Source organism: Urocampus carinirostris, chromosome 9 (assembly GCF_059441175.1).
Source record: "Urocampus carinirostris isolate Australia breed hairy pipefish chromosome 9, RoL_Ucar_1.0, whole genome shotgun sequence".
Lineage (NCBI taxonomy): Eukaryota > Metazoa > Chordata > Actinopteri > Syngnathiformes > Syngnathidae > Urocampus > Urocampus carinirostris.
The window spans coordinates 8,748,181-8,760,856 of record NC_142357.1 but is presented as its reverse complement, the minus strand read 5'-3'; the positions used below and the strand labels follow the sequence as shown (position 1 = coordinate 8,760,856).

At 38.8% G+C, this 12,676-nt stretch overlaps 1 protein-coding gene across 1 annotated transcript; it reads left to right on the top strand.

Moving 5' to 3' along the window:
* Positions 1-12,676, top strand: phf6 (PHD finger protein 6). The gene is made up of 11 exons (XM_088344489.1): positions 1-154; positions 1,724-1,884; positions 4,292-4,393; positions 5,041-5,174; positions 5,247-5,293; positions 5,371-5,525; positions 9,123-9,266; positions 9,345-9,449; positions 9,540-9,673; positions 9,810-9,946; positions 11,726-12,676. The coding sequence occupies exons 2-10, from the start codon at positions 1,753-1,755 to the stop codon at positions 9,937-9,939; spliced, it is 1,083 nt and encodes a 360-aa protein (XP_088200615.1). The 5' UTR covers positions 1-154; positions 1,724-1,752; the 3' UTR covers positions 9,940-9,946; positions 11,726-12,676.

Sequence of the window (12,676 nt, the reverse complement as noted above, 5' to 3'; positions counted from 1 at the left end):
TGGAAGTAGCAAGTATGAGGCCTCGGTAACTAGCTTAACCGTAGTTGCGCGAGGGAAGCATACGATCACTTGGGAAGGACGGGGGAAATTCAGTCGCCACTCGCCTCACTTTTTTATTCTTTACCTCTCGGCGCCGTAAGATTATAGTTGGCAGGTAAGACTTTTGTATCGAGGGCTTGCAAGAGAGCCACTGTGTTCCGTGGCCTGCTTTGCTTTGAGGCCGTTGTGCTGGCGCCCAAGCCAAGCTGCTCTCGTCGCAGGGAAACATCACGTATGGCGCTCTTCGCTTTCCAGGCGCTTTGCAAAGACTCCTTACTATGTCCCCTCATTTAAAGGGAAATATTCGCTCCTTTTCCGTTTCCCACTGCCAACGAAACAAAAAAGTACTCATTGTAAACCTGGATCATTTTATCATTTACACTGGGGCCTTGTGAAACATTTCGAGGCGTTGAAAGCCTCACTGCTTCCCCCTAAAACACCAGTTTATATCTAGTTTGTCGGAGAAGGAGACACACACCCCCTTTAATTCAAAACTTTGTGGGAATAAATCTGGGGGAGTTCCCTTGTTTCGCGCAGGCGATCGAATATATCCCACTTTTTTGTCGTTCCACGTACTAAAATACTTATTTTAAGGATTGTTTAGTGAAGGGTTGACTTTGTACTAGGACACTTTTAACCGTCGTTTATTGAGGTTATTGTGTGTTTGCACGCAGATGTACCCGCCGCAGTGAGGCGATAGTGGCTCTGCTATCACGGCAGTAATGGCTCGTTCTCGGCGTCGCAGTACATTCTTTGTCTTAATCCCGAAAAAAATCATTTAATTTGACATTAATGTTGAATCTGATCGTGAAATGTATTATTTTTTTCAATCAGTTTAGCCCACCGAGTTGGGTTTTAAACACACCCTCACTGAAAATAGTGCACAAGTTCAGAGTTTGAGTTTACCCTTGTTGATAAAATAGGTTATAATTTAGACATTAATGCCAAATTAATACGAAATATTAATTAATTATACATTTCAACGTGTTAACATTGGAAATTGATTATTTGTTATTACCAAAGCCGGTTTACAATAGTAATAAAACACATTATGTTTGGAAATAGACACATTTTCAGAGAATAATTTTTACTGACAGAATTGTTCCTTTCCTTTTTTCCATATATTTGACTAGAATGCTGTGCGCATTTTTTAAATACTGTACAGCTAGTGTCAGCGTGATGCATTGCATCATTTCAGTTGGTTGGAGTGATGGTATTTAAATTTCCTTTAAATTGTGATCATTTGATTAATCTGGATTTTGTCCTTAATTACATAACTATAAACATTGCGATCGCTGCCTTTTCCTTTTCTCTACTCTAGTGGCAGATCTACCTTCCTACCTCCGTTATATATATTAAAAAATCCCATTTGGTAATTAGATAATTTATAATTCGTCTTTTAACATATCTCACAAACACTCCGCATATTGCGTTTTCTGGACTTCGACTATTTAAAATATTTGTTTGGATGTACTGCTCGCATTTTATTGTGGTGTTTGATACTAATTTTGTAGTTACGTATTTTCATTATTTAAAGTTTCTTTTCCACTTGGATCTTTGGCTCTGCATTGCTTAAACTCATCCCTCATACAGTGATTTATTTTTACCTTTTACATGATGATGTGTTTAAAACCCCATTTATTTCAACTGCCCTTCTTTACTACCAATGTTTGATTTTCATCAGGAAGTCACCGGCTCTTTAGGCCCCAGATCATGTCTGGGCAGAGGAAAGGTGCTGCAGCTCGCCTGCCTAAATGCGCCTTTTGTAGAACAAACCGAGAAAAGGACTGCGGGCAGCTGCTGGTGTCTGACAGCCAGAAGGTGGCAGCCCACCGCAAGTGCATGGTGAGACGAGCATTGAGGACTTTTTCCATGGAGCATGTGGCACTTGAAAATATGTGAATCCTTACTTGCTTACACAAATTTAAAGTTTATACCCCAAAGGGGTTTGTATGCTTTTATCAAATCGACCTGTATATGCATATGGTGTTCACAAATGTTATTTCTGTTCCAGTAGTCGGCAACCTTTTCTGTACCACAGACAGGTTTAATGTCTGATTTATTATTCTCTTAATGCAGCCTTATAATAACATTAGTCGTGCTATCGCAAATATGACATGCTTGTCTAACCGCAAATATTTTTCATATTCACGGATATTTTTCATATTCGCGAATACTGTTTTTTTCTCTCTCTCTCTTTACCCTCTTCGGTGACCACCCTTGACTGAAATGAATAGACGTCAATGTTTAGCGACACATACACAGAAGCAGACAACATTTGCACTGTGTGTGTGGTCATAATGGCAGGTCATTTTTTAGTTTCAAAACCTGTTTTCAAAGTTTAAGAACTGGAAGCAAAGAAAAGAGACACTTGTCTGCTGCTGTAAGCTGCATTCACTTTAAATGTGTTGAAATCTTAAAACTTGAAGCGAAGCAAAAATACATTTATCTGTTTCTCTGCTGTATTCACTTTATGTGTGTGTGTGCGTTAACATTATAGATTTTGTTTTATCCGTGCACTTCGTTTTTGCATTTTTAAAATTTTGCACTTTTTTACTGAAAATTTGAGTTAAATAACTTACGACCTTTTACCTCATACATGCATTGTTCCTCAAAAGGTTTTAACCAAACAGGGTGAAAGTCTGCAATGATTTAATTTAATAAAAGGAACAGAACGTTAAATTAAGAACAATTTCTTGATTATTTTTTGACTGGATTTCTCGCCCATTACATTGCTTTTCTTTATTAAGGAGGGCAAAATATGTAATATTAAGTCCATAATATAGTAGCATAAAATGCAGTAGGGAAAAAAGACCATATTTTATTCAAATGTAATAATTTGTGTGACCATTAATCGTCTCCAGAATTTTTTTTATCATGACAGCCCAGAATAATAGTAATAATAACGATATAATAATGATGATAATAACGGCACAGCAGTTGATTGACTAGCGCGTCCAGTTCTGAGGTGAAAGGTTTGAATCTAGCTACTGGCCCCCCTTTGCGGAGTTTGCATGTTCTTCCTGTGAGTTTCCTCCAGGCACTCCGGTTCCCTCCCACATACCAAAAAACATGCGTGGCAGGTCGATAGGCTGGTCCAAATTGGGATTAGGTATAATTGTGTGTTAATAGTCTTGTTTTTGTGTGCCCTGTGAATAGCTGGCAACCAGCTCGGGGTGTCCCCTGCCCAATGCTCGAAGCCTGCTGGTATGGGCTCTAGCGCACCTGGTGTGGATAGGCAGTGTAGAAAATGGATGGGTGGTTGAATGATAATAAGCTCAAATCCGCTGCGCAAACACTAGACCCCCGAGGATCTAATTGACATGGGAAAGGCATTCGATTTTTATCTCAACGCTCTACTTTTACTCACGATGCCACAATGTCCAATGTATTTTTTCGGCTAAACTCTTTTCCATAATGCTCCATTACAACGGGCAACATAAAGAGTTCCACCAAAGCAATGTTGTACAATCTGACACAGTGAGTGTGATAAGTTAAAACCTAATGCCTTTTACTTCGTCACCTATAATCCTAGTTAGGTTGTGGCTTGAATAAGGTGCTCTCACTGACACAATCCTAGTTCGATTCCGGCTGTATCCAATGCAGAGCAGATGAGATCAGCAATACTTATCTACTGATCAATCATTGCACAAAGATACTACTGTAGACACTTCGATGTAACGCGCAACCAAAACTTTGTCTTTAATTTTGGATGAAATAAATGCACGTATATACAAATATATTTTGTAGAAGCGAAAATGAAGCAATTTTTTTGTCTTTCTGTGTAGCCCGGTACAAATGCACCCACGGAGCTACAGGTCTGTGGCCCGGTGGTTGACGACCACTGTTCTGACCTACATGAATTTGTTTTTCCAATATTAGCAAGCATGCAAGCCTTTTGAATACCATGCAGATAAATATGAGTTTTATCCTCTTGACTTTTAACTTGGTTATTCGGGATTCTGTATATTTAAGTGAAAAACAAAAAGACAGACAATTGGTGAATGACTGCAGCATGCATTTATGAAAGTAATGCTGCGAATATTTTAAACCTGTGCTAACTCTATGTATGGTGTGCCTTCATGATTTTCTTAATCTCTAAAGTGCAGTGTGGTGAAGAAAAGGGATTTAAAAATGCAAAACATTTACAAATAAACCTTTTTCATGTACTGCAAAGACATCAAGTAGGTGAACATTTTGCTCTGAATTGTGAATACATGCAGATATCTTGTTTTTCATGTTTTTGGCATAGCTTTTTTCCTCTGCCCTGGTCTCATCACCCTCTGATAATGAAAACATTGGCGGGTTTTCTGTTGAAGATGTGAAAAAGGAGATCAAAAGGGGAAACAAACTGGTGAGTTATCTGTTGTTTTTTTTTTAAACTTTGAATAAGAAAGGTGGTGGTAAAGCAGGACAGCGCTGTTACAATTTAAATTGGTAGTTATCATGGACCCCTTCATTTGTCATCACCTTCTTTACCTCTTGTTCACTCCAATTATAATGCCTCTTCCAGCTCATAAGCAATGAAGACTAAATGCACAAATACACTTGACTCCTATCGTATAAGTGTATCTGGTGGAACGAAAGTTTTCTACTTTAAAGAATTGTCCTGGAATGACCAAATTAGGTGAAAGGCATTGAAACTGCAAGTGGCCTCTCAAGCATCCCCCTTTTTAGAATATTTATGCTTCATTACAAAGACCAAATATGTTGTTTGTGTGTGCTGCCTTAGTCTACTACAGTATAACTACAAACTTTACCAGAATACTCACATTACAATTCAAACAATTTTAATCAAGCCTCCATCCTAGTATTTATTTTCACTATGGCAGTTATTTTAAACCAACATTAATTGGTAGTTGAAATCCTGACTTCTAGGGGTGCTGTCTAGCCAGGTTTACACATTGTATGTCAACGGGCCCATGAAAATATTTTTCTGTACTTGTTAAAATGTTACGTTATATTTTTAAATAATAATGAAAGATTTTCATTTTTATACAGATGTGCTCATCTTGTCACCGTGCGGGTGCTACAATTGGTTGTGATGTGAACTCGTGTCGGAGAACTTACCATTATTACTGTGCTCTAAAGGACAAAGCCCAGGTTAAAGAGAACGCATCACAAGGAACATACCTGTAAGTTATTGTTCCTTTAGACATCCGTCTAAAAAAAAACATCTGCCGACTAATCTTTGCTACAAAATCTAGCGTTTACTGCCGCAAACATAGAGATGCATCCCGAGATGGTATTGAAAGTAAGTCTGCCAATAAAATGTTAACCCATAATATGTGTGTTTCTTAACATTTTCTCTCCTGCTTTGTTTGTATTTAGTTGAAGAGGAAGGTTCTGCTAATGAGTCTGACTCTTCACCACCACAAAAGAATGGCAGAGGAAGATATGAAAAAGGAAGAAGTAGGATTCGCAGTCAGCCAGAAGACTCACGATCAACTTCGTCTCACGCCGCGGATGAGGAAACATCCTCACATGTAAGGCGACTTCTGATGTTTGCGACATTCACTTGCATGGCAAGTAGAGCTGCAACTAATTTGAATGATAGACTGGTCATAGGCTATTGAAACAATGAATCGAATAATCAGATAATTGTTAACCATTTCTTAATTTAATATTTTCCATTCTATTCTTATGTGGAAAAAAATAATGACACAAGAAAAATAGGTACAATGAAAAAAAACTTCTTTTATTGAACATACTGTGTAGTCATAAGAAAATTAAATAAAAATACACCTAAAACGAATTAGGCGCAGTGCTCGGTCCTTAAATTCTGAGTGGTTAGTGCGTCTGCGGCACAGTTCTAAGGTCATAGGTTCAAATCCAGCTACCAGCCTTTCTGTGCGGTGTTTGCATTTTCTCCCCGTGCTGCTTGGGTTTCCTCCGGGCACTCTGGTTTCCTCCTACATTCCAAAAACATGCATGTCAGGTTAATTGGTCAGTCCAAATTGTCCCTAGGTGTGAATAAGCGAGCAAATTGTCTGTCCCTGTGTGCCCTGTGACTGACTGGCAACCAGTTAAGGGTGTCCCCTGCCCACTGCCGAAGATAGCTGGAAAGGGCTCCATCACCCCCGCAACCAGATAATGGATGGATGGAAACCCATGTCCATTTTTTGGGGGATTGGCAAATTAATAACACATTAAAACCAAGTAAACCTCTGTATACATGTAAGCCTAGAAAAGGCTCATTAGAAGCAGAACGGTGAATAAGACAAGTAATATGTGCATTTTGTGAAGCGCATTCAGTGGTCAACTACAAAGCCTGTAACAAAGATGCCTAACAATTCTCAACAGTTTGCGAAATTAAACGGTTTTAACAACTGACGTTTGTCGTTTTTAAAGTTTTAACAACAGATGTGTGTTTTTGGACTGCATGCTTTTAATTTAGGATTTGTTTGCCAGGAAGTCTGGCATAACGCTCAAGCTCTTATACTCAAATATACACATATAAAATGTACCATGCTTGTTACCAAAACTGTATTAGCTTCAATTTCACTTGAATTTAACTGAGGCGAGTCAGACTTCGTTTACCGGACTGTCTCAGAAAATTAGAATATTGTGATAAAGTTCTTTATTTTCTGTAATGCAATTAAAAAAACAAAAATGTCATACATTCTGGATTCATTACACATCAACTGAACTATTTCAAGCCTTTTTTTATTTTAATATTGCTGAATTTGGCTTACAGCTTAAGAAAACTCAAAAATCCTATCTCAAAATATTAGAATATCATGAAAAAGTATACAAGTAGGCTATTCAACTAATCACCTGAATCATCTAATTAACTCGAAACACCTTGCGAGGGTTTCCTGAGCCTTAAAAACACTCAGCTTGGTTCAGTAAACTAAATCACAAGTATGGGGAAGACTGCTGTCCAGAGGACCATCATTGATACCCTCCATCAGGAGGGTAAGACACAAAAAGAAATTTCTCAAAGAGCAGGCTGTTCACAGAGTGCAGTTTCAAAGCATATCCACAAAAAGTCTGTTGGAAGGGAAAAATGTGGCCGGAAACGCTGCACAACCAAGAGAGATGACCGCAGCCTTAACAAAATTGTGAAGAAGAGCCGCTTCCAGAATTTGAGGGAGCTTCAAAGACAGTGGGCTGAAGCTGGAGTCCAGGTATCAAAAGCCACAGTTCACAGACGTGTCCGGGAAATGGGCTACAATAGCCGTATTCCCATGGTCAAGCCACTTCTGAACTCAAGACAACAGAAGAAGCGTCTGACTTGGGCTATGGAGAAGAAGCACTGGACAGTTGCAGAGTGGTCCAAAGTCCTCTTTTCAGACGAAAGCAAGTTTTGCATTTCATTTGGAAGTCAAGGCGCCAGAGTCTGGAGAAAGGCTGGAGAAGAGCAAAATCCAAGTTGCTTGAAATCCAGTGTGAAGTTCCCACAGTCAGCAATGGTTTGGGGAGCCATGTCAGCTGCTGGTGTTGGTCCACTGTGTTTCATCAAGTCCAGAGTAAATGCAACTGTGTACCAAGAGATTTTAGAGCACTACATGCTTCCATCTGCTGAAAAGCTCTATGGAGATGAGGATTTCATTTTCCAGCATGATCTGGCACCTGCCCACAGTGCCAAAACCACCAGTAACTGGTGCACTGACCATGGCATCACTGTCCTTGATTGGCCTGCTAATTCCCCTGACCTGAACCCCATCGAGAATTTGTCGGGTATAGTTAAGAAGAAGATGAAAGACACCAGACCTACAAATGCAAATGAGCTGAAGGCCGCTATCGAAGCATCCTGGGCATCAATAACACCTCAGCAATGCCACAGGCTGATTGCCTCCATGCCACGCCGGATTGATGCAGTAATCCGTGCAAAAGGATTCCCAACCAAGTACTGAGTGCATCAATGGACATTTTCAAATGTTTGATTTAGTTTTGCTGTTATAAAATTATTTTTTTTTACTTGGTCTGAGGAAGTATTCTAATATTTTGAGATAGGATTTTTGAGTTTTTTTTCAGCTGTAAGCCAAAATCAGCAATATTCAAATAATAAAAGGCTTGAAATAGTTCAGTTGATGTGTAATGAATCCAGAATGTATGACATTTTTGTTTTTTTAATTGCATTACAGAAAATAAAGAACTTTATCACAATATTCTAATTTTCTGAGACAGTCCAGTAGTTAAACTGTCCAAAATGCATTCTCTTTAAATGTTTGTGTGACTTGGTTACCACAATCATACACATGGTCTGCTTTGCAAATTTTCAGGTTCTGTACATGTGCTTGAAATCCTTAATAATGCTTGAATTTGAATGTTGTGTTTTTAAAGCATTGGAAAGTACTTAAATTTTTGGGTCAAGTGCTTGTAAATGCTTGAAATTGTTGCGATGTTTCACAACAAGTCTGCTTTAAGATGACGCTAACACAGTTCTCTGGTAGCTCGGCTTTGCCATTGCATTTCTTCTTCCCTTGTGATTAATAGTAGTTGGCATTAGTTTTTACGTCGTTGTTCTATGAAGTGTCATCGCCCTCTACGGGACATGTGCATGCTACACCTAAACAGGAAACTATGGCATGTGTATTAGTGCAAGGATTACGTATCAATTATTGACATTTTGATGGACCACGCAGCATAAGCCAGTGGTAAATTTTAAGGGGAAGAAATTCCTGTAACTGAAAATGAAAGCTACTTATTATTATTGTTTTTCCTCAGAGAAATTTTCACAAAAAAAGTATTGCTCAGATTCACAAATATATTAGTGATTTACCCAAGATCTTAAAATCACATGTCTTGATAAAAGTACACACAAGATACAAAATCATATATGCATATTTGTGGATCTGCAAAATACATGATTCACACCGGGTTTATTTTTATGGTACTTGAGAAATTGAAAAATGGCCTTTGAAAGGTCCTTTAAAATGGCTTGAATTTGGCCATGAAAAAGGTGTATGAACCCTGAAACTTTGCAAGTATTCTTTTTATTTGCCTTTAGTTGACCATGGTATTATTGTCTACTATTTCTAACATCGATTTTGTCCACATCGTCGACTAATCGTTGCAGCCCTCAAAGCAAGTTGATTAAATAAGGCGCCTCATGGGTGTGTGCCTGTGTGTCATAGCGGGAAAGGTCACCTCTTCGTGCGAGCCCAGCTGACAGCGGCCAGCGCTGCGGCTTTTGCCATGCCGGTGATGAAGAAAATGAAACAAGGGGCGTACTTCATACAGATAACTCCAAAAAAGTTGCTGCTCATTATAAATGCATGGTAAGGCCGGTGAGCATGTTTCGTTGAGAAAGTGCGCCAGTCTGCTGCGATAATGTATTACATCTTTTTGTTTCTCAGCTTTTTTCATCTGGGACAGTTCAGCTGACCACAACCTCGCGGGCAGAATTCGGGAATTTTGATGTGAAAACCGTAATCCAAGAGATTAAGAGGGGGAAAAGAATGGTTAAAAGATTTTCTTTATTCAGTTTGTAATCGATTCTTCAGAAATTTGCCTGGTGTTTTTAATTTGTGGTTTTTATGTTGTATTGGAAGAAATGCACACATTGCACACAGCTGGGTGCAACCATCGGATGTGAAATCAAAGCATGTGTGAAGACCTACCACTATCACTGTGGTCTGGAGGACAAAGCGAAGTTTATTGAGAACATGGCACGGGGAATCTACAAGTAAGAACTATGACTAGTCCTACTACTAGCCCAGTAACTTTTTTTGTAGTCAATTCTTTAAACTTAGCTGTAGTTTTGTAGAAAGGAATTCATATTGTTCCGTGTTAGTTCATCAACAAATCATCCTTTGTTCCAGACTATATTGTAAGAACCACAGTGGCAATGAGGAGCGGGATGAGGAAGATGAAGAACGAGAAAATCGAAGTAAAGAAAGAGCAGCGATTGATCGTGCGGGAGCGCTACCAACGCAAGTTAATGGCAACTAGTTACTTGGTAAGTATTTTCAATGCCGGAAGCTAGGGGTGTTTTCCTCTCAGGGTGACATGCAAAAATCTTAAGCAAACGTTTTGACTTACTATCTTTTTTTTCTTTTTTCTTTTTTTAACCGATTATGAATCGACTATAAGAACACCACACAAATCCTACCCACATATCTTTAGGGAATTACCTGAGATGTATTAATGAGTTTTGTTGACAATTTGAACCCTGACACATTGCAGAGAGAGTGTTTCAAAAATAAAACAGAAAAATCCAGTGGTGTAATTATTATTTTCTACTAATACCCTGTTGGTTTATAAAAGCCCTGTGTTGTATTGAACACACAACAATATACGGGAATCCCTCGGTTATCGTTGTTAATGGGGTCCAGAACCCCCTGCGAAAAGGGAAATTTGCCAAGTAGCAACGCCCCTCCATAAAAGCCTCCAAGGGTCAAACTTATCTGGAGATGACGTCCTTAATGACAGAGTATATGACTGTAACAAAATAACAACTATAGATCTACAAATAAAAATCGCGAACAAATAATAGCAGTTGAAGGAATGGTCTTTTTGTCATTATACAAAAGTGCTACAAAATTGTAGGGTTTTCCCTTACAGTGTAAGAAAGCGATTTAGAGAGCATCTGGCTAGCTCTACACTATCATCAGGTATCTTTGAATTGAGCCAGACCCCCGCGATGATTAGAATACAACCGTCACGAATGTCGCGGATACCCATGAATTGTAGCTCCAGGTTATCTGTTTCATGGGTAATGAATCTGGCATTGGTGAGAAACCAGCTCAGCAAGGGTAGCTTGTGAGAGTTGTTATGTAGCCTAGCTTCAGTAGCTGCACCGCTATACCTTCTCTACCGAAGCTGCCTTAGTCGCTTCCTGAACCCGATTAGAATTTACAGAGCCCCCGCTGGTGATCACCATTTCTTTGCACTCTTTTGGCTTTTAATTAACTTATTTTAAATGTAACGAGACCTTAAAAGCTATTTGTCACCATGCTTCGCATTTGTTTTGAACCCACATTGACTCGTGTGCCTGCCCCGCTGTTATGAATAACAACATACACAACCCTACCTCAGTCACGCACACAGTCACGCCCACCCAACACACACACACATACAACCTGCCCCGTGATAGCCTTTGCTCTCTGCTGCAGAGCACAGTGTACAATACGTTTGCATCAATGACAATAAAGACAATCCATTTTAAAATCCGCAAAGCAGTAACCCAGTGATAACTAAAGCGCAAAGTAGGGAGGGATTACTGGATTTTCAAATGCAAAAAAAAAAAAAAGTTCATTGGTCAGAACATTCCTGATTTGACTATGTAGTTCTACAACATCATAAGGAATACAATAAAATGCAAAGAATTAGATCGGATGCATGACTGCTTAAGAGTAATTAAATAATAATTCAGGAGGAATTTGAGAGTACATGCACTCAAGTTATGATTTACGGACACATAGCGATAGCCGTTGCAAGAGCCAATACCTAGAAATGTGCCCCCAGCTGCATACTGATACTTTGTATCGGCATCCCCGCAATATAACTATTGGTTAGCACAAAGATAATCGTCACTGCTGTCGGACATTAATCAATTCCTAGATGTTGACTGTGCGTGTGAGGAAATGAATCAAATGGTGTTCAGTCTCTTCTTTAAAAAATATAGTAGTCTTCAAAAGTGAAATCCTAATTGTTTGTGTTTACCAAACAAATTCAAATTTAAAATCACAAATTTGATTACCATGTTGAATTTTCTGTGTGTGTGTTTGTGCCACAGGTTTGATGGACGCGCACATAGTAAAACCTGTAGGACAGTACAAAATCTCAGCCTTCTCTCAACGTTATGGTCATTAGTTTCCAATAAACGGTCCTAAACACCTCGCCTTCTCAAATCGAATGATGCACTGCATCCAGACTTGATGAGCTTTTCACATACTGGCGGTAGGTACAGAGGAAGGACTCCTGCACAAGTGTGAAAAGCCAAAGGAAAATGTACACACCAAGATTTGTAGACTTGTTTTTCTGTCATGAATTTGAGCTGGATATACTGAAGTTTTGTCACCCCAAGGACTACTACACGATGATGAGACCATATACTTCTTTTTTCCGTACTGTAATACCTGCCACTAGTCTCTACCAAGTTGTCCAGTTGTACAATATTTGATTTTCATATCTTTCAAAATCTTTTCCTTTTTTTATGTAACACATTTGCTACTGTGTAATCAGGAGTCATTTTGAATGTGCCGATTATCGCAAACACCCGAGTTTTACAGGCATGCACAGGCATTTGCCCAAATTCAATCGAAGATTTTTGCTTTCATGTTGAGCCCGTTAAAGAGCTCAAGTACACGAGTCTAGAAGAAAGTTAGCTTGACTTTGTTTGATGTCATGTATATCCAATCATTTTGGGATATAGAACATGGTTTGTATTTTACATGTTTATTAAAAATGCGGTCCTATCTTGAGTGTAAAAAAGGAGGAAGGTTTATAATTATCATTTAGTTGGTAAATAGTGTGTTCTGTTTCCTGCAAGACAGGAATGTTACACCAGCCAAATGATCATTAAGTCACTGTGTATTTCTGTGGTTTTAGATTTTCATTCTTGAACCTGATTTAAGCTTTTCTTGAAATCTTGCTCACCTGTAACATTCATTCCGCCTTTTTAGTATTTTCAATAAATTCATTTGTGCATTTAATTTGTGTAAATGCACAGATTTCTCTTTGTGAA

Coding starts and splice junctions, on each gene's coding strand:
- phf6 (XM_088344489.1), top strand. CDS start 1,753: ATGTCTGGGCAGAGGAAAGGTGCTGCAGCTCGCCTGCCTAAATGCGCC. Junction 5,294..5,370: donor ATCCCGAGATGGTATTGAAA/GTAAGTCTGCCA, acceptor GTTTGTATTTAG/TTGAAGAGGAAGGTTCTGCT. Junction 5,526..9,122: donor ATGAGGAAACATCCTCACAT/GTAAGGCGACTT, acceptor TGTGTGTCATAG/CGGGAAAGGTCACCTCTTCG.